The following is a 26612-nucleotide window of genomic DNA, read 5'->3' on the forward strand; positions in this document are numbered from 1 at the left end:
CTTGTAACTTATCATGTTTACCTGCTTAAATACTATATTAATTACTTAGTGCTCAATGTAGCTATAAGATGCAGACATTTATGTTGTATATTATATTATCAAAATATGTCGTATGGAAAGACTCTAACATTTAACAAAACAGTAATTTCAGATTTTTTTACTTAGCAACACCGCATATAAAAGGATGACACTTCACAAGATGGTGGTGTTAGTTCTGATTTTCACCACGCGTCAAAAGAGCCTTGACGCGGCAACAACTAGACAGCGACAAGACAACAACACGGCAACGACAAGACAACGACACGACAACGACAGGACTACGATACAGCAACAACACAACATCAACATGGCAATGACTGGACAACGACACGACAATAACAAGACAACGACAAGGCAATGCCACAAAATATAATATCTCAAATGGGCATCATTATTTTACGATTTAACAGCGAATGTCCTCAGAACAAACTGTTGACGCTTTAGGAGGTTTTAGCACCTTATACATGCCTTATCTTCCTTATCTTGGATGAATTATTAGTGATCATCATGGACTGATTAAGAATCAAGTAGATTTGGAATTAAAATAATAATACCTTGTTAGAGCAAGCTAGGTATACAGAAAACGAAAAGCTCTGAAGAGTAATAGAGATATAAACACAGTTTTTTGTCTTTATCATAGTTTAGCTTTTTTTGCTGGGCACGTTGTAGTTTGTGCCCAACAAACCTCCGTGATAGTAATTTATTGCGAATATTACGAGTTTTTATGTAGTTTTCTGTTTTAAATTTAGTTTTGAAGGTGTGTAGAAGCCATTAATGGTGCAGTGCTGTGTAAAAGTTGTAGCGAACGCAAATTATAAAACATAACCTTTCATACGTACAAATAAGTATTATTTCTTTGGTTATTTTGTCCCTTTCATACGCATCTGACAAGTCTCTCGATTCTTAGTCTGAGACCTAGAATATATCTATGGTGATTATACCTTAGATCAATAGAGTAGAGACTAAATAAAGTAGTCTGTGTCAAAACTGTCAAAACCACCGGTCAAAACTCTAGTATATAGTGGATACTCTATGGTCAAAACTGTCAAAACCTTGTCGGTGGCGGTCAAAACAAAACTCACGTAACGTGTTGTTATCTTGTTAACAAAAAAAAGTAAAAATTGTTTAAATATTAAAATTGAGTGAAAAGTGCAATACCTAAGTTAATTTTATTGTATATGTTCGGTATGTCTCTTCCTCAGAAAAAGTACTATAGGCAACGAGCACATTCAAATCCAATTGCTGACCATTGTTTTGAATAGTAAGTTCCAAAGAACCTGTACCTAACTTATTATAGTTAGGTACATTCGTTCATATCTTGTTACTTTATGAAACCGTGTCGATTTATAGAATAACTTACTTATGTTCGCGACTTCGTCCGCGTGGACTACACAAATTTCACTCCCTTAGGGGTTGAATTTTCAATTATCCTTAGCGGATGGCTATGTCATAATAGCTATCAATTAGCATATAAGAGTAGAGCTGTGCATTGAAAGTCAGTCACCTTTTCCTTTTATATATTTAAGAACACTGCGTTTTAATTATTCCAAGGTTTCGAAATTTGATGACCATCATAAATTTGATGCGGTGGATTTAGGTTTTTAAAAAACAGTGGCACTGGTTTCGTCATAAAAAAATATCTCCATACCAACATCAAATATCAAAATCGGAAAGATACATACTTTCGCATTTGTAAAATAAGTACCCACCTATGGATAATAATTCAGCAATTTTTTTACTGTTTAAATTATTTTGACATAGGTAATCTAATCAAAAATTTTGTAGGAATATAACAGTAAAATAAAAACAAAGGGAAAAGTGGTAAATGTTTACAAAAGTTACAGACAAAGTACTTACCCTGTTGATCATTTTCACATTTACAACACAGTACAAACTACAATAATATTTATCGTATTAAATAATCTTTTCTTTCAGTCCTGCCCATCCAGATGATTATGATTGGTCTAATTTATATCCTATGTTAAAAACAGATAAATCTAAAAGGGTTGAGTTTTTAGATGTTGGATGTGGATATGGTGGACTTTTAGGTAAGTATGCATTCATTTTATCAGTTTACTGAAATCTAATTAAGGTGCATTATGAAAGGATTTTTGTAGAGTTAGCAGGATGTTTGTATTTTCATTATCCAATCAAAATTGGTGGGCTTAAAGGCACCAACTTGGGTCACTTTGTCTAGTTGAATAACTAGCCTAAAGCTCCATTTCAAAGACTTTTATAAATATCCTCAGAATTTGTAAATAAAAGTATTACAAAACCTGTTTTTTTTCGTATACCTAAGTGCAATTCCGAAGTATGTTCGTGTAATTTTAGATGACACTTCAAAGTATGTTATAATTAGTTTTGACATAAGGTACATATTAATTTTGAGTTCAGCTTTACCCTCGCATTAAATATTTCTTGATAATTGAGTCTCTAAGTAGCCTAAATTTATTTATGTAATATTTATAATTCGGAATTACCCGACAAGAAGTCTACCATTCTCAAACTTTTAGAAGGTAGGGATGTCCTTTGTATAAATAAGAAAAAGTGTTGGATGTTGGAAATAAAATTAAAAACGACAAATAAAGTTTTATTCACAATGTATGGTAATGGTATAAAGGTAATGAAATCAATATTGAAATTCGAAATAAAGGATTTTTCTTTTCTTCCATATTTTGAAGCATTTAAGTCTTCTTCACTTAATATATGAGGCAGCTATTTCAAAATTACAGACGAGACACTTCAATTTTATTTATTAAATTAATATAGTACCTATGGAATATATTCTATCTAATGAAAATCATCATCCTCCATCTGACGCAGCTGGGTAAAAAATAATCAGGGTCAAATCAAATTGTAAATGCATGTTGTGCTTTGTATAATAATATTATGTCCGATGCATTTTTATGTTATATTGTCTCTGTGTACTTCTAATTTTTTTAACTTATCATATAATTAGATCCTCCAATTTAATGTAGTAGGTACGTAATTTGAAATAGCTTAGTGTCGCTACTTCGAAAAGGCGTAAGTAGCCTACCTGAAAGAAACATCAATTTTAAAATAAGAATTTAAATTTTGAGAACCACTGACTATTCCTATGGAAAATCGACATCGGTGAATTGCGAATTCTTCATGATTCGGAATTAGCCTAGTCGGTTAATTCCGAAATAAGCAAAAAATATTGAGCTAGAGTATTCTGACCCTACTCGGTAGTGAACTAAAACGAAAATTTATCGGATTAAAACCAAACAGACAGCTAACTTACCAGATTTTTTAATTATTATGGATATTCGGGTAATTCCGAAAATCTAAAATGCGGGAAATAATACCCGTTCACAAAAACGTCGCGGTGGAGACGCATACTCTTTCGCAGCAATCAGAGTGAACTGAAGCGGGGTAGCAGATTAATATGACGGCTAGGTGAAAGTTGCCAGGGCAAAAAATATAGCAGCATTTGGTAGAAATTTGTGATTATCGGAATATCCCGATTTTCGTAATTAGCCGAATGCACCTTATCTATTTTCTGTTTAAGTTTTACCTATAAAATTTTCTTTTTCAGTAACATTATCACCAATGTTCCCTGAAAATATAATATTAGGGCTGGAAATACGTGTTAAGGTATCAGATTATGTTAATGATAGGATCCTAGCATTAAGGACACAGTATATGGACCAATATCAAAATATAGCTGTACTAAGAACAAACGCTATGAAATATTTACCTAACTTTTTCTACAAGGGCCAGGTAAAAATACCTCTGTTATTGTAATTGACGCTAACTTTTTCTACCTACATCTGCATGATTAATGGTGATTTAACTACCTATTTTATTTTCAGTTGAAGAAGATGTTTTTCCTATATCCAGACCCTCATTTCAAAAAAGCCAAGCATAAATGGAGGATTATCAATAAGTGGCTTCTTTCTGAATATGCTTATGTACTTGCAGAACAAGTAAGTGATTATAAAAACAAATGTAGGCATGTCTGTCCTAACCAGGCTGAAAAATCAAATTGATTGATTGATTCAAATTGATTGAATCAATTTGATTTTTTCAGCCTTTGATTTTTCATTTGATTTTTTATTTTTAACTTTTATATTGAAAGTTCTTTTTTTTCAGGGCATTGTATACACCATTACAGATGTAAAGGATTTACACATGTGGATGGTCACTCACTTTGAAGAGCATCCATTGTTTGAAAGAATTTCTGAAGAAGATTTAGTAAGTCCTAATTGTTCATGCACAATAATATTATTTAATATTCATGTCTAAATTCTAAAAGCAGTATTCTTAAAAAAAATTTTTTTTTTTAGAAAAATGACAAAATTGTTGACAAATTATATGAAAGCACTGAAGAGGGTCAAAAAGTTACTAGAAATAATGGAGATAAGTTTCTTGCAGTGTTCAGAAGGATACCTGACACCTTCATAGAATCTAAGTGATTTTGCATTGTTATGAGTTATGACTGTTTTATAAAATTATGAATAAATAATAGAACTATTGTGATACAAAATTTATTCTCTTACATTTCCTATATCTGATACATATCTTCAATGCCCTTCCTTCATTTTATTTTTTATAGCCTACATAGAAAAGCGATTTATAAAGTATGCCATATTTGTGATATTGTAGCAGTTATGATCAAGCTGAATATTTATTATTGTTTAAAATAATATTAATTATTTCAATATCTGCTTAGTTTTTTCTCTAAAAGATTGATCCATCTGTTCAAACCTCTAGTTGTATCTAAATATTTTCTCATATATCCAGTAACCCTTAAAATCCATTTTTTCTTTTCAAACCACATCTTATTGGTCAATACTGAGAAAAGTAATGCAGCCCAGATTTCAGACTGGCATGGGTACATGTGAAGCCCTGCCTTAGCTAACAGCAGTGACTTGAGTTTATGTCCCGCTATATGTTCAGCGATGCTAGCTGTAGCAAGCATATTTGCTGAATCAGTATCATTCTTATCATGTGCCGAGCTTAGTGCTCTTTGGGCACAGGAACTGGCTATCTTTGCTTTTGTATCTGAAGCTTTTAAACAATACTGTGCCATACAAGACCATAATTCTGTACTACTTGGGTGATCATGAAGAGAATCACTCAACAATTTAATAGCTTTGTTGACATCATCATTAAGCGCAAGATACGATTTTAAAAAGCCTATGTCATATCCAAAGTTGCTATCTTTTTCATATTTCTGTAACTCACTTAAAGCCAACTTGGATAATCCCTGGTCTGAATGTATAATACCTAATGAGCATATTGCAAACAAGCTGTATGGTGTTGGTTTTTTCAGTGAAACTTGAATACTGTGAAAGAGTAATGTTTTCGCATCATCCATGCCTTTGAACATGTACACTATACCTGACATAGCTACAAGAAGATCTGACTTTTCATCATCATTATTACAGAGCCACTGCAGAGCTGTCTCATAAGTTGAATATGATTCTTCATAAAGACCTTTTTTAAAAAAAGCAAGAGCTAAACCACAAGCAGAATTTAAACTTGCTTCAGATATTTCTTTGTATGATTTAATGGCTTCATCATACTTTCCAAGTCTTAGTAGAGTTCTGCTAATATTGAGTAGAATAATATTTTTCTTGTTTTCATTAGCATATTGAAATGCTTTCTGATAAGAGATTAATGCAGAATCCAAAAGGTTGTTTCGTTCTTGTAAAATACCAAGGATATTATTAGCATAAGCGTCGTTTGGTTCAAAGCGAATAAACCATAATACCAAATCCATAGCATATGATATTGCATACAGTCCATCAATAACATATTTTAATTCAGAGCTGCTTTTATAAGTGTCATCTTTTAATATCCGGCATACCCAGTCAGCATATCCCATAGCACTCTCAGGATGGTAACCAAGGCGACAGGCATGTCTGAATAGATCCATTGCTTCTTCTTTCCGTATCACTTCAGCAATTAATCCTTGACCAATCCAGCTTTGAGGATAAGATGGCAGTGTTGACTGTCCACGCCAGAAACAATAATTGGCCAATTTATGAAGACCTAACTTAACATAAAGAGTACCCAAATTACACCATATTTTTGCAACCGACCATTTGCGTGTTACTAATAATGCCTTAATAAAGCAATGCTGAGCTAGAGCATATCTTTTCATAAAAATACATATCTTACCAAGTAGGTTCCAATTTCTCCAAGAGCTTGGTTGTATCTTTATGTTGGCTATAGTTAACTTGAATGATATGTGACAATTGACCATCTCGTTTGTTGCATGATAATAATCAAGATAAGTAGATGCTAGGTCATATGAAGTGAACTGAAGCTTTTGTTTTGCAGTCCTGGAATAACATGCTAGTGCTTGGGCATAGATGTCATGCTTTTCCATTCTTGGCATTAAATTAGTATCAGCATTAGTAAATGAATTTTTCATAAAGACATAACAATATTCATTTGGTAATTTTGTTACAAATATTAATGCATCTGCTAATAATTTCCAAAAACATAAGAACTTCTTTTCTTTTGTTAATGCTTGGATTAAATAATTAATGGCATATTGTGCAGTGTCTCTAGCACTGCCAAAAAGTTTGGCATTCAATTTTTTCTTTGCAATCCTCATCCAAGTTTCTGTAATGCCTTTTAAAGCCAACAACGAATTAGGCTCCATTTCAAATACTTTTTCAAAAGTTGCTATTGCATCCTCATACTGTGTTAATAAGGAATTAATATACCCTATTCTAGTAAGGCAATGCACTATATTTCTGGGATTCATTGATATAACTTTGTTGTATGCTTTAAGTGCTGACGTAAAGGATCCTCTTGAATAATAAGCGTCTGCTAAGCATTCAAAAGCTATTGCATTGTTAGGGTCAGCCTTAATGACATTTCGAAACGGTAATATAGCCTCTTCCCAGTCTCTTTTATTAATATAATGAAGACCTAAGCGGAAATTAATCCATTGTAGGTCTATTTGTACATTTTGGCTAGCTTTGCATAATAAATCAAAGTCAACATCAGATAGTCCCAGTTTTGTGTAAATAATACTTAAATTCTTTATAATATCAATGTCTATATTATTAAGGCTAAAAGCTTTTTCATAACATTTTTTAGCTTTTTCCAAGTCTTGTTTGTAATGTTGATAAATAATTCCCAGGTAGAAAAATGTGTCTGCATGATCAGTATTTACTTTCGCAGCTTTGAGTAGGTAAATAAGGCACTTATCAAACTCTCCTAATTTCCAATATACTTGTCCAAGGTAAAATAAATTAAGTGGTTTATCTGGTGATTCATCTAACAATTTTATAGCGTCTTCATATTTCCCTTGTTTTATGAGGGAGAGCGCTTCTAGCTGTCCATAGTGCTCAGTTTCTCGTAAATTTTTCATAACATGATCAGCATGCTCATTATTTTCAATATAACATTTTGCAAGTGTTGCTTGTTCATTTATGTCCATACTAGCGGCAGGAATTTCATTTGCAATTAAAACAGCTTGTTTCCATTTTTGTTGCTCAGCCAGTGAAAGAAACAGAAATTTCTTCAATATTATTGCAAAATCCTTATCTTTGACTTTTATCAAGAAATTAGTAGCTAGTTTCTGTGCCACTGAAAACTTTTTTAACTTAAATGTGCATCTAATTATGAAGGTAGCTTCAGTGACATCCGCTTCTTGATAATTTACAAGTGGAACACATTGTTTATAGGCTTCTAAATATAATCCTTTATCATACAATATCATACTTTGTAACATGCCTGGATATTTGGAGTTTTCAATTCCTACTATAACATTATTAATGTGTGTGTCTATGTCAAATCCAGAGAAAGAATTGTTTTGAATATAATATGCGCACAAATACTTGCAAAGCCATTCACGGAAAGTGACACTAGGAGTAAAAAAAATTAGGTTCATCACTTCTTTCATTGCATCAATAAAACTATTTTTTTGTAGGATTACTTTTCCAAGTAAAATATTTAATGCATCATTTGCCTCTTTGTCTATTACTTGTGATAAGTAGTTAATAACTTTTAGTATGTCTCCATCTTTACATGTTATATCTGTCTTCAATAATTCAATTAACTGTTTTCCAGCAGCTGAATAGACTTTTTCATCCAAGTTCTTGTCCATATATTTTATGAGTACTGTAATAACTTGGTTTTCTTTTAGAGAGCATCCTAGCTGACCAAGCTTTGTTAAAATTTCCAGAGCCTTCTCCTCTTCTATTTGAAGTTTTAAAATTTCATCATAGATAGCAATGAGCTTAACTTTTGCCACAATTTCCTCTTTTAGCTCGTAATAGTTGGCGAGGCCTTGCCAAGCTAAAGGATGATCAGGCTTACTTGCTATAGCTTTCTGAAATGCTAAAGCGGCTTGATCCGAGTCTTGTAAGGATTTACCTAGTAGAATTAATCCCAAATAATTCTGTTTATCTTTTCGTAATATATTTTTGCAACATTCTTGTGCCTCTTTGAAATCCTTATTGTCAATCAATTTTCTTGCTTCTTTTAGTAAGGACTTGACATCGGCCATCTGGAATAGGTACATCACAACACTTAACATGTTGGTTGGTACAATCTCATTAGGTAATTAATTAATTTATTCAGTACTTCCGAAGCTTCACATAAAAGTATCGGCAGACAGTTATCTATTAGTTTAAATATATTTTAAACATTGAAAGCGTAATGTACTGTAAATAAACTTATGTGAAATAATTATTTTTAAGTATTTCTAATTCTTACCTTACATTAATTTACCACCAAAAGTGACATCAATATCAACTGATATCAACGTGCAATAGAAAAATTTATAACTTTATTATAATAGGTAGGTATTAATAAAATTAATATATAATGTACTCTGTGATTATACGAAGTAAAATCACAGTAAAATGAAGAAACCCCAACCAGTGTTTCCATATGTAAATCGAGAATTACCGTGTTCAAGGATTAAAATTACGGTGTTTCTAGATTAAATTACGGTGGATTAGCTAAAAGAATACCGTGTAAATTACCGTGTCATTTTTAAAAGAAAAAACGTCACGAATTTGCTTTTTAATCAATTATTAATATTATTCTGAATCTGACTCTCCTAGAATAGCAATATCTTTTTCATATACGGATTTATTCATATTAATATTTTGTTAAATCTCATTAGTGTTACATTTCACTCCTTCCTAATTGCTTGAATAAGGACGAAAATAGATTGCTGAGATTCGATGCTTAAACCGAGAGCAAGAGAAATGTTGCCATTACGAAATATGCTAACGTGACTGAGATTCGTACTCGTATTACGCAGTATACTATGAATTTTTAACGTGATTTTTGTATTACGGTGACACGGTCAAGGTAATGGCATGTTTACCTTGACGGTAGATTAGGGCTGAATTACGGTGCATCTACGGTAATTACCGTGTACATGGAAACACTGACCCCAACCAAAACAATATAGCATAGAGTAGCAAGTAACACAGATCACTATACAGTCCAGTCACAGATCACTAGTATATAGTATATACTAGTCTAGAGCAGCGATTCCCAATTGGTGGGCCGCGGAACCTTTGGGTTCCGTGGAAGGGTCGCAGGGGTTCCACGGTCTGTCCGACAGTTACCTAAATAAAACGTTTGTGGAAAAGACTCATAACCGCGCTGCACCGACACGCCTACACGGCAGTCTAAGATGGAAGCTACCCGGTAGGTATACTCCTAATCGGTTTCTACACGGCATCTTACCGGGAACGCTCAATCGCTTGGCGTTACGTCTTTACCAGTAGGGTGGTAACTAGCCGCGGCCGAAGCCTCCCACCAGACCAGACCCGAGTCGGAAATCGAACCGGGACCTCCATCTTTTAATAAAACAGTGCACCACGGAGGTAAGGTAATTAACGTCATAGTATTTCTCTGTCACAATAAATGTTTTGCCATAGGTACTTATAATAATAATTATTTATCATTATCAAAATAGCCAGCTAGGGTTCCGCCAAAAAAATTTGATCAATTAGGGTTCCATGGCCAAATAAAATTAGGAACCTCTGTTCTAGAGAAGTAGCAATATACTCCAGCGACCCCACGTAGTGATTATATACCGTAGAAATAGAGTAAGGGCGGTTTCAGACTAGCGTTTTATACGCGCGTATGAGCTCGTTTTTGGAAGCGCATGTAGGCGCGTATAGGCACGCCTTTGGCACACGCTCAACTCGTACGAGCGTTGACGCGCTTCTAAGCTCGTATAAGCGCGAGCCGCGAGAGACACCTTCCCGCAACACCACCGGTTCGAGCGAACACTCCGAAATATGCCCGTATACGCGAGTCCGGTTTTTTAAAGCGCGTAATATAGCGCGTATGCTGAAACGACCGTATACGCGCAAAAAAATACGCTAGTCTGAAACCGCCCTTATAAAGGTAGATTGAAGTACTGTGTAACCGCGTATGAGATAGCGATAGCACGACGTAACGATAAATAACACTACAATTATTACCATTGTTTAGTAGTCAATATTTGTATTAACCGATCAACAATATTTGTATTAAACGTTTTTTATGTGAAAACAAGTAAATAACTAATGAGAAATACAATTACGCCATGAATTCTCATGGTTTGTTTTGCAACTAAAGTTGCATTCCTTGTATGTATTCTTGAAAAAAACTGGTTACACGATAAAGGACAAAAAATAGGTTAGCTGCGTCTCTGTTTATCACATTAGTAACTTTATTTGTGCTCTCTTTTTAGTGTGAATGAGAAAGCAAACGTTCCTGTATCTACCTTTATTACTTTATCTACGAGTAATCACTACGTTAAAGTAGGTAGTACTTAGAAATTCTTTGCGTTAGGCTTAACGCCCCAACCGTAGACTAATTATTGGTCTCGCTCAAATGGCCCCAACGCTGTTCGCCGAACTTGTGGATCGGGAAATTAGTTTTGCCAAGGATTTGTCAACGTTGGGGCCAAGCATGGTCAAGCCAATGCTAATTTTCCGATCCACACGGTGTTGGAGCATAGACTAATATTGTTGGAGCCAGCGTTGGGGCAGTCGTGTGTACTCTATGATCACGTCATGATGTTTTGTTTTGACTTTTTGTGACGTTATATATCTAAGCGCTGCCAGGCAAATTTTAAATTTTTTGAGGAATCCAAGGAGCGTTCTTTGGTTGACGCACGTATTAGAGTGATTTCGGTGTTTTTTGGCGTTTTTACTGTGAATTTCACACTATAAATAGTTGTTATTTGGTATTTATGTGAATACTAACCGTATTGGTGCTGGTAAGTAGGAAGATATGTGCTAACTAGCCTGCGAAATGAACATACATCCACCCAGTGAACCTCCCGATCCGGGAGTTTCAAATCCTACATCCCGCAAACGTCAAGGAGAGGATGGACCTGTTCCTTCCGCCTCTAAAAAAACCATAACGGACCCTACACAGACGAACCCTTCTGTCCAAAATTTCTATGTTCACCCCTCCTTCTCCGAAGGCCCCAAGTCGTACTCCATTGATGACAAGGGACCGTTTATCGTCCAAGTCGCGCGTGAAGTTGAAGACCCATCCTCAGGTGCCTCATTGAGGGCCATTACTTTTGGCCAATTCCTACACAAACACAAAATTGGCTCAATAATCCATGATGGCGTTAAAAATATCGGCCGCAATAAGGTTACAGTGGAGTTTTCGACCGCTGCTGCAGCCAATAACTTCTTGACCAATCCCATTCTATCCATGTGCAAATTCAAAGCCCACATACCATCATACAATGTAACCAGAATGGGTTTGGTCAAGGGAGTCCCTGTGGACTGGTCGATGGGCGAGCTCGTTGACTCAATGGAGCTACCCCCAGGCTGTGGGGAAGTAGTAAAAGCCAGACGATTAAATCGAAAAGTACTAACCGATAACACTACGACATGGGTGCCTACTCAATCCGTGGTGTTAACCTTTAGGGGGCAAATGCTGCCCTCTAAAGTTTACTCTTACCACACGTCCCTGCCCGTTGATACTTATAAACTGCCGACGATACAGTGCCTGAACTGCTGTCGGTTTGGGCACACCAAAACTATCTGCAGGTCAAAGCCCAGGTGCTACAAATGCACTCAACCCCACACTGGTGACTCCTGTGAAGCTGACAAAGAGTCAGCCACTTGCCTCTACTGCTCTGGTAAACATTTTTCCACTGATAAAGCCTGCCCGGAATTTTCCAGACAGCAGTCAATAAAAACCGTCATGTCCCAAGACAACATCTCATACATGGAAGCGGCATCCCAGTTCCCTCCTGTCAGACGCTCTTATGCAGAGATGACAAAGGAGATGCTTTCCCCTCCCGCTTTCTCACCCCTCAAGACCCCCTCCCGTCCCTCGCATCAGACTTCAAACAAGTCATACAGGCAAACCATTATCCGCCCCCCTCGTCCCCGAGCTCCTCTAGCAAGGGGATATGACAAACGAGCTCACCAAAATATTGTTGCTGACCCTTCTTCATCCCTTCCTAATGGCAGCGTTATAAACAATACCAACTCTCCTTCTGGAAATCTCCCAATGTTGGAGCAAATCACCTCCCTTCTCTTGACCCTTCTTTCGCCATGTAGTGAAATACCCCTACCGCCCAACGTTGCCAACAACTTATCCCAACTGTTTAAGATCCTCCAAAACGGCCCCAATAATCCTATTGCAATGGAACAGTAAGAGCTTACGTCCCAAAAAACATGAATTATTATCTCTTATCAACCTGCATAATCCTGCCATCGTTGCCATCTCGGAGACATGGTTGTTGCCTGGTTCTCGGTTCCGGGTGCCCGGCTTCACCTGTTTAAGGGATGACAGGAATGATGGGTATGCAGGCAGTGCCGTCTTTGTCCGGCACTCCATCTCCTATTCCCAAATCCCTCTTCCCGCCCACAGCGATCAGATTAATGCTGTCGCTGTCCGTGCACTAAACATCTCTTTTGTATCTCTGTATATTCCTCATCCTTCCCCCTCCATTCTCCCTGAGTTACAGTCTATTCTTTCTTCTGTTCCTAGTCCTATCATTGCCATGGGTGACCTTAACACTCACCACACCATGTGGGGGTGCTACGGCTGTGATGGGTTTGCCTCGCTATTGATTGACATTCTTGATGATGTAGGTCTCTGCATCCTCAATGATGGCTCTCCAACCCGCAGGGTATTCCCTAATCAGAATCCAAAAACTGCCGTGGATCTTTCTCTCTGTTCGCCTAACCTTGCCTCTCAAATTTCTTGGAAAATCCTCCCGTCGACACACGGCAGCGACCACTTTCCCATTGTCCTTTCACTAAACAATAGATCCCTCCCCCAACCTAACCATGACCCTCTTCTAAAATATAACCTTAAAAAAAAGCTAAACTGGGCAGCTTATGCTCAATCCGTGGATTGCATGATAGACTCTCTCCCAGGGTTGGAAGGTGATGAAAGTGCTTTGACTTGCTACAACCTATTTGTAACATCTCTCAAATCTTCGGCCGATTCCCATATTCCTAAAAAACATCCACCCAAAAATCATCTGCTTTCCTCTCCCTGGTGGGATGAGGAATGCAGAGATTTATTTGGACAAAGAACTGCTGCTGAGGAATTATACTCAAACTGCATGACCCAAGACAACTTTTGTAAGTACCAAAGACTTGATGCCAAAGTTAAAAGATTAGTTATTAAAAAGAAAAAATCAAGCTGGATCCGTTTTTGTGAAAATCTTAGCCCTCGTTCCCCTTCCACAATTGTCTGGACAAATGTTAGAAGATTCCGTCGCTCCCTAAACCATTCTGATCCAACTTCTAACAATCCTTCTGATTGGCTCAACAACTTTGCTGACAAACTGGCTCCACCTTATGTTCCCTATGTGGATTCATTTCCAAATTCAGCGCCAGCTCCAATTACAGATGAAATGGATGCCCCCTTTTCTTTTTCTGAGCTTCAAACAGCTCTTAACGGCCTCAGAGATTCAACTCCAGGGGAAGATGGCGTTCCATATTCCTTTTTGACCAACCTAGATGACAAAGCTAAATATTATTTCCTTAACATAATAAATAAATGTTTTGAAATCGGTATTATCCCGGACTCTTGGAAATCCCAAATAGTTATCCCCATCCTAAAACCCGGAAAAAATCCTTTAGATCCAAATTCTTACAGACCCATAGCTTTGTCATCTACTTTGGCAAAAATAGTAGAACATCTCCTTAAAAACCGATTGGAATGGCTAATAGAAAGCAGAAATATTCTTCCCTCCTCCCAATTTGGGTTTCGGAAGGGCTTGAGTACTACAGACAGTCTCAGCATACTGACAACAGACATTCGGTTAGCCTTTACAAAGGGAGAGTACCTCGTGGGTATATTTCTAGATATTGCTTCTGCATATGACAATGTTTTACTTCCGGTGCTCAGGCAAAAATTGCAAAATCTGAGTATCCCTCCGAGGTTAATCCATCTCATATGTAATCTGCTGTTCTGCAGATCCATTCTGGTCAAGCATCAGTCTACCTACCTTCCCCCCAGACTTGTCTGGAAAGGCCTCCCACAAGGCTCAGTCCTCAGCCCTCTGCTATACAGCATATATACCCATGATCTCGAATTGTCGGTCAACAGTTTTTGTAACATCTTACAATATGCTGATGATATTGTCCTCTATCACAGCTCAGGCAGTGTAGAGGAAATATCCTGTCGTATCAACTCTGCTTTGTTTTACCTAGGCCAATGGCTGTCTGGCCATGGCTTGTCTCTGTCTGTGGGCAAATGCCAGGCAGTAGTGTTTTCAAGGAAAAGGTCCCTTCCCACCTTCCACTTTTCATTTGAGGATCAACCAATCTATCTTGCAGACAAATCTAAATTTTTGGGTATTTATCTAGACAACAGACTGACTGGACTTGCCCACTCTGAACACGTGTTGAAAAAATGCGAAAAGGGTATTAACGTTATACGCGCAGTAGCGGGAGTATGGTGGGGTGCCCACCCTTATTCTTTAAAATTATTGTATAACGCTCTAGTACGAAGCCACATGGACTATTGTATGTTTGTTTTAGATCCCTTCAATAAATCAGCTGTGGATAAACTTAATAAAGTCCAATATAAGTGCCTTAGAATTATTCTAGGTGCTATGAAAACTTCCCCTACCAATGCCCTGCAAGTGGAATGTGTTGATCCTCCTCTAACCATTCGTCGCCAATACCTCTGTGACCGCTTTGTCAGCAAGATGTTACAGCTGTCATCTCACCCCCTTTGGCCTCGACTAACCAAACTATCCAAATTTCCTCAATCCCGCAACACTTCTTCATATTTGTTGGACAGCTTTTTAAAATATACCAGCCTTCCCCATCCCATATCAACTTTTCCTATAAATCCATTATTTTCTACCCCCTACAAAGCTCTGGTATTCAACCCTCCCATCATTACAGATATTGGTTTGACTAAAGGGTCTCCAGATACTAATGCCAAACTTCAAACCATTATTCATCAAAATTGGCCAAATCACCTTCTCATCTATACTGATGCATCAAAGCTGTCTCCTAGCGGATGTGTCGGTGCGGCTTGCTGGATCCCTAGATACAAAATAATTTTGAAATTCAAATGTCCCCCCGAAACTTCGGTGTTCACAGGAGAGGCCACTGCTTTATTGGAAGCAATCCTGTATGCACTATCCCATAACATACAACAAACAGTTATTTTGACTGACTCTTTAAGTTGCCTAATGTCTATTAAGGAAAATCCTTTCCGTAGTAAATCAAGATCTTCCATCGTTTTACAGATCAGGGAAGCTCTGTTTTCATGTAATCAAAAAGGATTATCTATCTTGCTGGTCTGGATCCCGGGTCATTCAGGTATCCCTGGAAATGAGACTGCTGACTCTTGTGCAAAAACAGCTATAGAATCTGGTTCTCTGGAACACTTCAAAAATTCGCCACAAGATTTAAGTGCCCTAGCAAAATCCTACATGGATAAATCCTGGAATATGTGTTGGAATAAATCAAAATTAATCAAGGGTAAATTTTATGCATCCATCCAGCCAAACATCCCAAGACGACCGTGGTTTTTTCGCCATAGATATGCGAATCGTTGGATCTCCTCTACTATCTCCCGCTTACGTCTCGGTCACTCTTGTACACCTGTCCACCTGGCTAAACTTCGGATAAGGGATAACTCACTCTGCGAGTGTGGCTTACATGAAGGCACTGTTTCTCACATCCTCTTCAACTGTCCCAAACTTCTCCATCCTCTCTATGATGTCCTCCCTCACAAAGTCCCTCGTCCTATAAATGTTGAATGTTTATTAATGTTTGTGTTTAGTCCATATTGTAGATTTTTATGTAAATATATAGAATATAATAAAATTAAATTGTAAATATTATTGTGTTTGTCTCCAACTAATGTTTTAAATCTAATAGACAACTAATCATTTGTGTTTTTTTTTCTAGGTTAAGGACTAACAAACTAACAAACTACCAAAAAAAAAAAAAATTTTAACTATTTTGTAGATATTCAAAATTTAACTGTACAACAGCTCTCACCGAACAATCTCCTTCGTGCCTTCTCCATAAACGTGACACTGGCGAAACACTCTGTGCCCAGCTGGCACACCTAAAAGCCAATAATTGGGAATTGAATTGAATTTTTTGAGAAATATAAGAAAATACATACTTCCAGATTTTAAATTTATTTACTAAAATAATATACAATGAATTCTGTGGAAGTATCATCTGCCTATATCAAGAAACTAAGTAAATATTTTTTTTGCACTGCACGTTCTCTCAAGGTTTACAAGATTATCACTGGGTATTATGATTATGAAATTTATTTTAGATCATCCAATGAGAGAAATACGTGAGCGTTCACTACATTTGTTAATGAATAAACTTCAGCTTGGGTGGGAACTAGAGGACGAATTGGCGGGAACGCGAGAATTGTTGGAGGCATTGCTAGCTTGGTTCAATGTGCAACAGCCTACATTTCAAAGAGAAGCTTTGAAATTACTACTGAAAACTATAAAGGTATGGTGGTTTAAAAAATCAAACTCTTTTATTTTTCGTGACAAAAAGTAGCGTAGTCCTTCCTTGGCATGCTAGCTATCTTTGTATCCGTCGGTTAACCAAATGAGCCGTGAAAAGCTAGCAAACAGTCAGTCAAAGTACGCTGTAGATAACACAACTTGTATCTTGTTTGAACTGACTTATGTGTGAGCAAATTCAAAGTACGCTATAGACAACAAGATACTTGTATCTTGTTTGAACTGTCTTATGTGTGAGCACCCCAAAGCCTAAAGACTAAAGTCTTTAATGAGTGTGTCCTACCTGTGATGACGTATGGCGCTGAGACGTGGACACTGACAGTTGGCCTTGTCCACAAATTCAAAGTCGCTCAGCGGGCTATGGAGCGGGCTATGTTGGGTATCTCTCTGAGGGATAAAGTCCATAACAAGGAAATCCGTAGAAGAACCAGAGTGACCGACATAGCCCAACGAATTAGCCAGCTGAAGTGGCAGTGGGCAGGCCACGTCTACCGCAGAACCGATGGCCGATGGAGCAGATGTGTTCTGGAGTGGAGACCGCGTATCAGCAAGCGCTGTGTGGGACAACCTCCAACCCGCTGGACTGACGACCTTAAGAAGATAGCGGGAAGTGGGTGGATGAGGAAGGCGGAGGATCGTGTGTGATGGGGTGCTCTTGGGAAGGCCTATGTCCAGCAGTGGACGCAAATAGGCTGATTGATTGATTGATGTGTGAGCAAAGTCAAAGTACACTGTGGATAAAACATAACTTGTATCTTGTTTACACTGTCTTATGTGTGAGAACACACAAAGTACACTATAGATAAAGTAGATAACACATAACTTGTTTCTTGTATTAACTATCATAATATGTATGAGTAAAGGCAAAGTATGCGATAGATCTTGCCTTAAAAAATGACTTCTCACACACTATTTTAACTCTATGGGTATACTGTCATGTCAAAAGTATAGTTCACCCATATGAATAAGACCTACCTACAATACTCGGTTCATCTTTAAAACAAGGGGTAAAATCGTACTTTTGACATGAAATTTGACACAAAAAGTTAAAATGGTGCGTGAGGAGTTAAATTTTACGCGTTATAAGTAGAATAGATTAATATGTCCTGTGTAAGTTGTAGTCAACCACAAAATCAATGTCGTCAGTTTTTAAATGACTACATCTATTTTATGCTTTCAAAATAAAAAATGCTAAAAATTTAATTTTTTAGTACTCATAAGATGTATAATGTTGTGTTTTTCAAAAGAGGACTCTTTTCAATTTATTAGAACTATTTAAAAAAAAATTGTGTTGGAGGTACAACAACTTAAGTAGAGAGGTATTAAGATATGTGATATTTTTTTTTGTTTTTTTTTACAGCAATATTGATGACATAATATTTTTATTTTTATTTCATGATTAATATACAGACTAAAGCAGGGACCTATATTGCTAAAGAAATAGGCATTGAGAAAATCTTGTCAACATTGAACAAAATAAAACCTAAAATAATATTAGATGCCACTGAAATTTTGGATGACCTTATTGAAACGCTTCGCTTTTTAAACACAGTGGATTCTGAAGTGCACATGGGAGTTCCACCTCTGAATTTACATTCACAGACAAGGTTAATATATTTTTTAAGCTTGGAATGTTTTTTAATTAAACACTATATGATGCCCATGACTTCTGGGTGGGTTTTAGTTTTTATATTTTAATAATCCAGTGGGAACTCTTTTTCCCAGATCTATGTCATTCTCCAGGTCTTTAAATACATCCATCCAAAAATCACATTGTTCTGTTGCTTGAGTTGCAGCATGATAGAAAGACAAACCAACAAACAAACACCTTTACATTTATAATATTTGATGTCAAACCCCCATCTAGACTGTTGTAAACAAGCCCTCCACATCTGTCTCCACCGGCAGTTTTCACCAGTGTTTACAACATATTTTTGTTGCAAGCAAGTGTTTACACTGTTGTGAACTGCTGGTGGACACCAACCTGCAGGGTATGTTTACAACAGTCTGGATGGGGTTTTACAGTTACTTATAGCTGAATTAACCTAATTATGGTACAAGTAATGCTAGTGAGAAATATATACATGTACTGCTGCATACTGAAGGTTGCATCTCCCTGAACAGCCACTAGCCAGGCTGATTTTTGTAAAAATAATTTAATTGTTATGGCTTTGATTTCATGCAAATTGTCAATTTTCTATGATAGGTATTTGTCTAAAATAATTAAACTGGCCTTATCTAGAATCATTATTCACAACTTTATATTATTTTAAAAATAATAACAATTTGAAACGTAAAAAGTATATTTTATTGAAATAGTTTGTTGTAAATTCTATAGTTCTGAAAGCAATGGATCAAGTAGCGGCTATTATAATATAGGACTCAATCACAGACTGTCAAAAGAAAGTTCAGTCTCCGATGAAGATATTGAAATAAATAAAATAAATGGGTAAGTGTACATGTATTTCTTTATTGGAAAACAGGTTCATTATTAATTTTTTTCTTTTTTTAAATTCAGATACAAGTTAGCCCTTGAATGCAATTTCACCTGGTGGTAAGTGATGATGCCATCTAAGATGGATGCTGGCTAACCTGGAATTTTTAGGCAGTTTTATTAAACCCATACCCCTTTGGTTTCTACACGGCATCGTACCGGAACGCTAAATTGCTTAGCGGCACGACTTTGCCGGTAGCGTGGTAACTAGCCACGGCCGAAGCCTCCCACCAGAGCAGACCAGAAATTTAGAAATTATAAAGTTCCAAACCCCTGCCGGGAATCGAACCCGGTACCTCCCACTAACAAGACTACAACGCTTACCACTGCGCCAGAGAGGTAGTCAGGTGGTCGAGGTGGTGGTGAATGAAAAACACTCATACACACTACTAAAGATAGCTGTACTCAGAACTTGTAATCAAGTATAAAGCAACAACTTGTATAAACTAGTAATAGGCCACCATTTTGAAGCATGCTCGTAAGTGTCGTTTTGTCTAAAGGTGCGTAAAATCTGTATATAAAATGCAGTGTAGTAGTGCATATCAGATATCTATATATTATAGTCTGTTCATAAGCTTCCGAACTTGTATTAATATTTTAAAATACAAATGTGTGATATTTACCTAACTGGAGTTTTTATATAAAGTACCTGTCTGTGTATTAATTTTCAGTTCTGGAAGCTCAGGAATAAATGTTCTTCTCTTTCCCTGGGTAGACATATGTCCTTCTGATCTGAAAACCATGATTTTAATAGAAGATTCACTCAAGGTCTTGAAATCAACTCGTCGTTGCTGCAGATTCATTAGAGATGTATTTATACGTGATTTTCCGGTAGAAATATTTTTGAACAGACCTGCAATCATAAAGGTATAAAGATATTCATTTAATTTACAATAATATTTAAGTTCTAACCTTTATTACAATAATATTTAACCGCACCTCTAACTTTTCGGAGTTATGTGCGTTTTAATTAATTAAATATCATTTGCTTTAACGGGGAAGGAAAACATCGTGAGGAAACCTGCATGCCTGAGAGTTCTCCATAATGTTCTCAAAGGTATGTGAAGTCTACCAATCCGCACATGGCCAGCGTGGTAGACTATGGCCAAAAACCGTTCTCACTGTGAGAGGAGACCCGCGCTCTGTAGTGAGCCAGTGATGGGTTGATCATGATGACGATGATGAATATTTAAGTTCAAATCAATCTTTAGAATATCTAAAGTGTAGGCACTGGGCAATCAATTGCTAAGGAGTTTTCTGCAATTTATTTGTCTTTAAAGTCAGCTAAGAAAAATAGATTTCACTCACCGCGCTCGAGGCGGGTGTGCGGGGCGTCCCAATCCTGATTGCCATCTCGACCTGTCGCTACGCATGAAGTATGGGTTCATTTTCAATGGGTCCATGTAGCATCATGAAGAAATATTTAACTATTTTAATTCATTATTACTGATTTTATTAAGACTAGCTTATGCTCGAGAGTTCGTCCGCGTGGACTATACAAACTTCAAACCCCTATTTCACCCCCTTAGGGGTTGAATTTTCAAAAATCCTTTCTTAGCGAATGCCTACGTTATAATAGCTATTCTGCATGCCAAATTTTAGCCTGACCCGTCCAGTAGTTTCAGCTGTGCGTTGATAGATCAGCCAGTCAGTCAGTCACCATTTCTTTTTATATTTCAGATAATTGTTTATAGCTCATAAATATTGTCCTAAAAATTTATCTATTGCAGTTGTGTTACTAAATAAATAGGGCTAAGAGAACAAAATCTCAAGCTATAACATCAACAATGGACTTAAATATTATTTTTTGAGCATTCCGACCCACAATTAAGATGCTTCAAATTGAGATGTGAAAAAAACTGATTACATCTGGGATGCAAAATAAAATATTGCAATGCAAAAGAAAATTCATATATCCAGGATATAATCTGCATATTTTATAATTTCAGCCCAGTAATTTGAGCTGTACATTGATAGATCAGTCAGTCAGTCATCTTTTCCTGTATATTCAGAAAATATAATTAATAATACTAACTAAATTCCAGACATTATTAGCGATAGCTGATGGCCAGTACGGTGGACACCCAGGAGAGGCATTGAATGTTCTATTGAGCATAACCCAGACATTGGATACAAGATTCTTGAAGTTATTCTCCTTGGATTTAATCTCACAGACATACAAGGTACTGAACATCTTGATCTTGAACACCTTGATCTTACAAGGTATTGATAATATGAGTAGCTGGTACTGGTGCTAACTTCGTCCATGTAGACATATTTTATTGGCTTTGGATTAAAAGTTAGTGTTAGTTTGTAAGTGTGTTAGTCTTTGATGGATTCCAAAGTCTGAGTGAAAGCCTCCTCCATTTCTTTCCGCTTTTTCCTGTTTTAGGCAGCACATATCCAATCTCTTCCAGCCACTTCTATAATGTCTAATAGGTACCTATTAATATTACTTTTACTAGGTACTAAGCTGTGGTAGTCTAGTGGTTTGGACGTCCGCCTTCCAATCGGAGGTCGGGGGTTCGATCCCGGGCACGCACCTCTAACTTCTCGGAGTTATGTGCGTTTAATTAATTAAAATATCACTTGCTTTAACGGTGAAGGAAAACATCGTGAGGAAACCTGCATGCCTGAGAGTTCTCCATAATGTTCTCAAAGGTGTGCGAAGTCTGCCAATCCGCACTTGGCCAGCGTGGTAGACTATAGCCAAAACCCTTCTCACTCTGGAGGAGACCCGTGCTCTGTAGGGAGCCGGCGATGGGTTGATCATGATGATGACGATGATTACTATTACATTAGCATTTTGTTTATAGGGTTCAGTAGACCAAACCGAGTCAGTTGATAATGTGAACATAGAGCTACAGAACCTTACTGGTGGCAACACCATACTACCGCCCGATGATGCTCTGGTTGCCTTGAGACAAATGCCAGCACCTGAATACGCATTGGATGCTCTGCACACTGTCCTCACTATCATGATCAGAAGCGTTGTGTTGGACACAAGCGAGGAAAATGAAATCATGGATATGGTAATTACCTACTTTATAACATTAATTGAGAACAAGACAAGAAGTGGATAGGCAAACACTTATCCTTACTAAAAGAGATCTAGTTATAAGAGATCACTATCAGTATTATAGTATACTACTTTATTACTGTAAAGTTTTTTTTATTTATGACTGATGCACACAACTTCTTCCGTGTGGATTTAGATTTAGCAAAAACGGTCTGGCAATCGGGGTGGGGACGCCCCGCACACCCGCACAGCTCCCGCGCTAACCCGGATTGCGCGGGTTACGTGCGGGTGTGCAGGCGTCCCCCGGCCTCAGACCCGGATTGCCATCTCGACCTGTCGTGTACTATTGCATAAAGATTGTTGTGTACAAGAGATTGTGTACTAGATGTTGCCCGCGACTTCGTCCGCGTGGATTTAGGTTTTTAAAAATCCCATGGCAACTAATTTTCCGGGATAGAAGGTAGCCTATGTCCTTCCCCAGGATGCAAGCTGTCTCTGTTCCAGATTTCGTCAAAATCGGTTTAACTGATGGGCTTTGAAATCCTAGCAGACAGACAGACAGACACACTTTCGAATTTATAATATTAGTATGGATTTTGTTTTCAGAAAGAATTGAATACCAGTTTGTCTTTAATAGAAAAACTAATCGAATTGTTATTGAAGTGTGTGAATGAGCAATTTTGGTCTATGGAGCACACTTCTAGAACACACAGGGACATAGCTCACAAAGCTTGCATGGTCATGCGCATGTCGGGCGAATTACTAACCAAATACAGGTTAATTTTGTTTATTTTAGCGTTGAAACTGTTGTGAGCGATTTCCATAATAAATGTAGAAGAAACCAGCAGGGTGATTACGTAAAACGTAGCAGTAGCGACAGCAGTAGCAATGCGACAGTTTATTTGCTGTCTCTCTTATTCTTCTTCTTATTTTGCTTGTGGCTATTGCTGTCTCTCTCTAGCGGCTGTTACGTGTGACGTTTGACAGCAATGATCGCGAGATTTACGCCTGTCGCAAGCCTGTCGCGAGATACGTAATCACCCCGCCGCTTTATTCATGTATTTAGTCGACGTTAGCCCGACTAGTTTCGAACCCATCCGAAGTCCTCTCGCACAGGCACTCGGTTCGCGAACGATTGTCCGTCGAGTCGGGCTAAATATGTGAGTAAAGTCGGTTTCTTCTACATTTATAATTCTGCGGGTCGATTGCGAATAGACTGCATCTATCATTTAATGACAGCATCAATGTCAAAATATGGTTTTCCTATCACGGTTCGGTGAGACAGTCCACAAAGGATAGATGTGGACAAAAAAATGTTTTGACAGTTCATTTGCAATTATTTATTTTTTAATGGTACTAATTATAAACATTGATGCTTCCGGCTGTACTCACGTGATTAGTCGACGTCAGTCGGATTAGTTTATAATGGAAATTACTTACAATAGCTTGAACGCTAATATTAATTTCTGAAACATTGCTGATGCCAAAATATAATTAAGATCTTGATAGATATAATGCGCGATAGCAACTTGGCCAACTCTACTTTAAAAGTTGGAATATAAAGCACACTGGCATATTACTTTACATATTTTTCAAGGAAATAATACTATTAAATTTGACTGTCTTGGTGGATTTGGTCTTATATGGTTCTAGGTACGAGTTTGATTCTAGGCAGGTACAATTTGGAAATTTTTAATTTCTTAATTCGCTCTGGTCTAATGGTCTATTGTTTTCGGCTTTGGCTACTTACCACGTACCACCTTACAAATTAAGATGTACCGCCAAGCAATGTAGCATTCCGGTATGATGCCGCCCAGAAACTGATTAAGTGTACGGGCAAAACCTACCATACCTCTTCCAAATTATCCCACTTCCATCTCAGACTAGAGTTACCACCAGTTGAGATCACAATCAATTGTCAAATGGTTAACTTACTATAAGGGTTAGGGGTTAATACTTATAATGGAAATCACTCACGATAGTTTAAACACTAAAGGGTTAACTTGCCATCGAATTAAAGAAAAACTCTTTCTAGGTTATCATTTTATAAGGATCTTGATCGCGCTCATCACAGAATCGCATGGCTGCGCTTAGTTCCGTGCGGAGTGACGCTACTGACCTGGGCAAAGACTTCGGCGTTACCGCCTTCATCACTGGTGACTGCGTTACAAACGGCTCAGATTGACCCTGCTATAGAACTGCTTTATCCTACACTGGGCAAGAGGATAACCACGGTTTTATTGGTAGGTATAAACTTTAAAAACTATAACCCGACTACCAGTCGTAATAATACCACGTTGGACGAGCGAGTCATATCTTCTTCTATATGTATAAAAGGAGAAGCTTACTGACTGACCGACTGACTGACTGGCTGGCTGGCTGGCTGGCTGGCTGGCTGCCTGTCTAACTGATTGACTGATCTATCAACACACAGCTCAAACTACTGCTGCTTGATTGCGGTACAATGACAGCTACAATGTCACGATCACAATCACGTCTGATTGGTTGTTGCTCGCTCACTAATGGCTACAATGCATTGTTGCGACAAGAATCGCACAAATTCAGCCAATCACAACAATTGAGATTGTAGTAATGATTGATTTAGGTTTTACGAAATCGACCCGCTGCGCTGGACGGATCGGGCTTAAATTGGGCAGATAGCTATTATGACGTAGACATCCACTAAGAAAGGATTTTTGAAAATTCTAAAGGGGTAAAATAGGGATTTGAAATTCGTGCAGACCATGCGGACGAAGTCTCGAGAATAAGCTAGTTTTCATATAAACATACAAGCGTTTTCCCGCGACTTCGTCTGTATGATCATGACATATCATGGCAACCCCCTGCCAGACACCCTTAAAGTTTAAAAGTTTAAGGGTGTCTGACAGGAGGTTGCCACGACGCTAAGTGTCTGGCAATGCATGACGTGATTTCTAATACTATTATGAAGAAAATATAAAATAATTAGGCTTTCTACTTTACGTAAGATTTTTTACACCTTTGTTACCTGTTATCTCCCAAAGCCACCATGATCCTAACAAACATCCAAACAAACGTTCCTCCCAGTGTTGGGGACAATACGCAGAGAAACTTTCAGCTTTTATAAAATGACGAATGTCGGGCACGCGCCGCCCCTCTCTCTATTATATTTTATCCATTGTTCAAATCAACTTTGTATTTCTTCACAGAGCGCAAAGTCATCAGTCGACCAAGAATTCAAAAGCAAATACAGAGAGCTAAACAAATTATTCGTCAGCATGGACCATGCTGTCCAATTCATGAAGTTACAAGACAGCGGACGCATATCCAAGAATGTTTTAATTTGCATAAAAAACTCTCTACCAGTGCTCCATTTGAACTTGAATAAAAATTTCTTGATTGATATTGCATCGATTTTGCTCAAAAAATCAAAGGATTTAGGTTTGGATGACAGTGATTGGTCTATAGCTCGAAGTATTACGTTGGTTCTTACGGCACATAGTGTTGAATGGGTTCGTGTGGAATTTTATAAAATGCTATGTGATATGGTCAAGTCAGTGCTAATGAGTGATGAAAGCGATCAGTCGGAAAACGAGAAATGTCTCCCGTTAGTGACTGATGTTGGGATTTTGACGGAAATTTGTTGCCATGGACTGTCTTCGGATCAGAGAGAGGTAGGTTTTTGTATTGTACTTTACATTATACTGTGTATTTAATTTGTTATTCAATAAATGAATGACAAAAATTGACTGGTGATCCCTGTGTTGTGTGGTGTATATTGCTTGCATTTCCTGCTTCTTTAGTAGTGGAAGTGTGGAGATTTTGGCGTATTATAGTCAATTAGCCTTTGTGTCCATCGTGTATCATGGACTTCCACAAAGTAACGCAGCATGCGTTACTTTGTGGAAGTCCATGATACACGATGGACGATGGAAGTCCATGATACACGATGGATCTATCTGCTTCTATCCAACAGTAATTTCATTAAACATTGATAGGGTTCCGTGCCCGAAGGGTGCCAACGGGACCCTATTACTAAGACTCCGCTATTCGTCCGTCCGTCTGTCTGTCAGCGGGCTGTATCTCGTGGGCCGTCTTAGGTAGAGAACTGAAATTTTCACAGAATG

General features: G+C 37.6%; 3 protein-coding genes across 10 annotated transcripts in view; 2 read left to right on the forward strand and 1 right to left on the reverse strand.

The window, feature by feature from the left end:
- Positions 1-1082: 1082 nt before the first annotated feature.
- Positions 1083-4549, forward strand: LOC117996627 (tRNA (guanine-N(7)-)-methyltransferase). The gene is made up of 6 exons (XM_034984741.2): positions 1083-1300; positions 1975-2087; positions 3599-3783; positions 3876-3989; positions 4156-4257; positions 4350-4549. Exons 1-6 carry the CDS (start codon positions 1218-1220, stop codon positions 4476-4478), a joined length of 726 nt encoding a protein of 241 aa, XP_034840632.2. The 5' UTR covers positions 1083-1217; the 3' UTR covers positions 4479-4549.
- Positions 4533-8902, reverse strand: LOC117996603 (tetratricopeptide repeat protein 37). Its single transcript, XM_034984695.2, has 2 exons — positions 8746-8902; positions 4533-8536 (listed from the first exon to the last, which is right to left on the reverse strand). The coding sequence occupies exon 2, from the start codon at positions 8534-8536 to the stop codon at positions 4721-4723; it is 3816 nt and encodes a 1271-aa protein (XP_034840586.1). The 5' UTR covers positions 8746-8902; the 3' UTR covers positions 4533-4720.
- Positions 8903-11095: 2193 nt separating this feature from the next.
- ana3 (anastral spindle 3) overlaps positions 11096-26612 on the forward strand; it is a 63381-nt gene continuing 47864 nt past the window's right edge. The window contains exons 1-12 of one of the 8 annotated variants that reach the window (XM_069509551.1): positions 11112-11263; positions 15737-15971; positions 16404-16706; positions 16789-16976; positions 18404-18600; positions 19332-19442; positions 20159-20354; positions 21533-21670; positions 22304-22519; positions 23113-23282; positions 24542-24749; positions 25695-26159. In XM_069509551.1, the coding sequence (XP_069365652.1) occupies positions 16664-16706; positions 16789-16976; positions 18404-18600; positions 19332-19442; positions 20159-20354; positions 21533-21670; positions 22304-22519; positions 23113-23282; positions 24542-24749; positions 25695-26159 (1932 nt within the window). In that variant the 5' untranslated portion in view covers positions 11112-11263; positions 15737-15971; positions 16404-16663. Of the gene's footprint in view, positions 11264-11379; positions 15972-16403; positions 16707-16788; positions 16977-18353; positions 18601-19331; positions 19443-20158; positions 20355-21532; positions 21671-22303; positions 22520-23112; positions 23283-24541; positions 24750-25694; positions 26160-26612 lie in introns of those variants that run through there. The other 7 variants (XM_034984692.2, XM_069509550.1, XM_069509552.1 and 4 more) reach the window with 7 other exon arrangements.

The sequence above is a fragment of the Maniola hyperantus genome, chromosome 3 (assembly GCF_902806685.2).
Source record: "Maniola hyperantus chromosome 3, iAphHyp1.2, whole genome shotgun sequence".
NCBI lineage: Eukaryota > Metazoa > Arthropoda > Insecta > Lepidoptera > Nymphalidae > Maniola > Maniola hyperantus.

Coding starts and splice junctions, on each gene's coding strand:
- LOC117996627 (XM_034984741.2), top strand. CDS start 1,218: ATGTTCGGTATGTCTCTTCCTCAGAAAAAGTACTATAGGCAACGAGCA. Junction 1,301..1,974: donor GCTGACCATTGTTTTGAATA/GTAAGTTCCAAA, acceptor CTTTTCTTTCAG/TCCTGCCCATCCAGATGATT. Junction 4,258..4,349: donor GAATTTCTGAAGAAGATTTA/GTAAGTCCTAAT, acceptor TTTTTTTTTTAG/AAAAATGACAAAATTGTTGA.
- LOC117996603 (XM_034984695.2), bottom strand. CDS start 8,536: ATGGCCGATGTCAAGTCCTTACTAAAAGAAGCAAGAAAATTGATTGAC.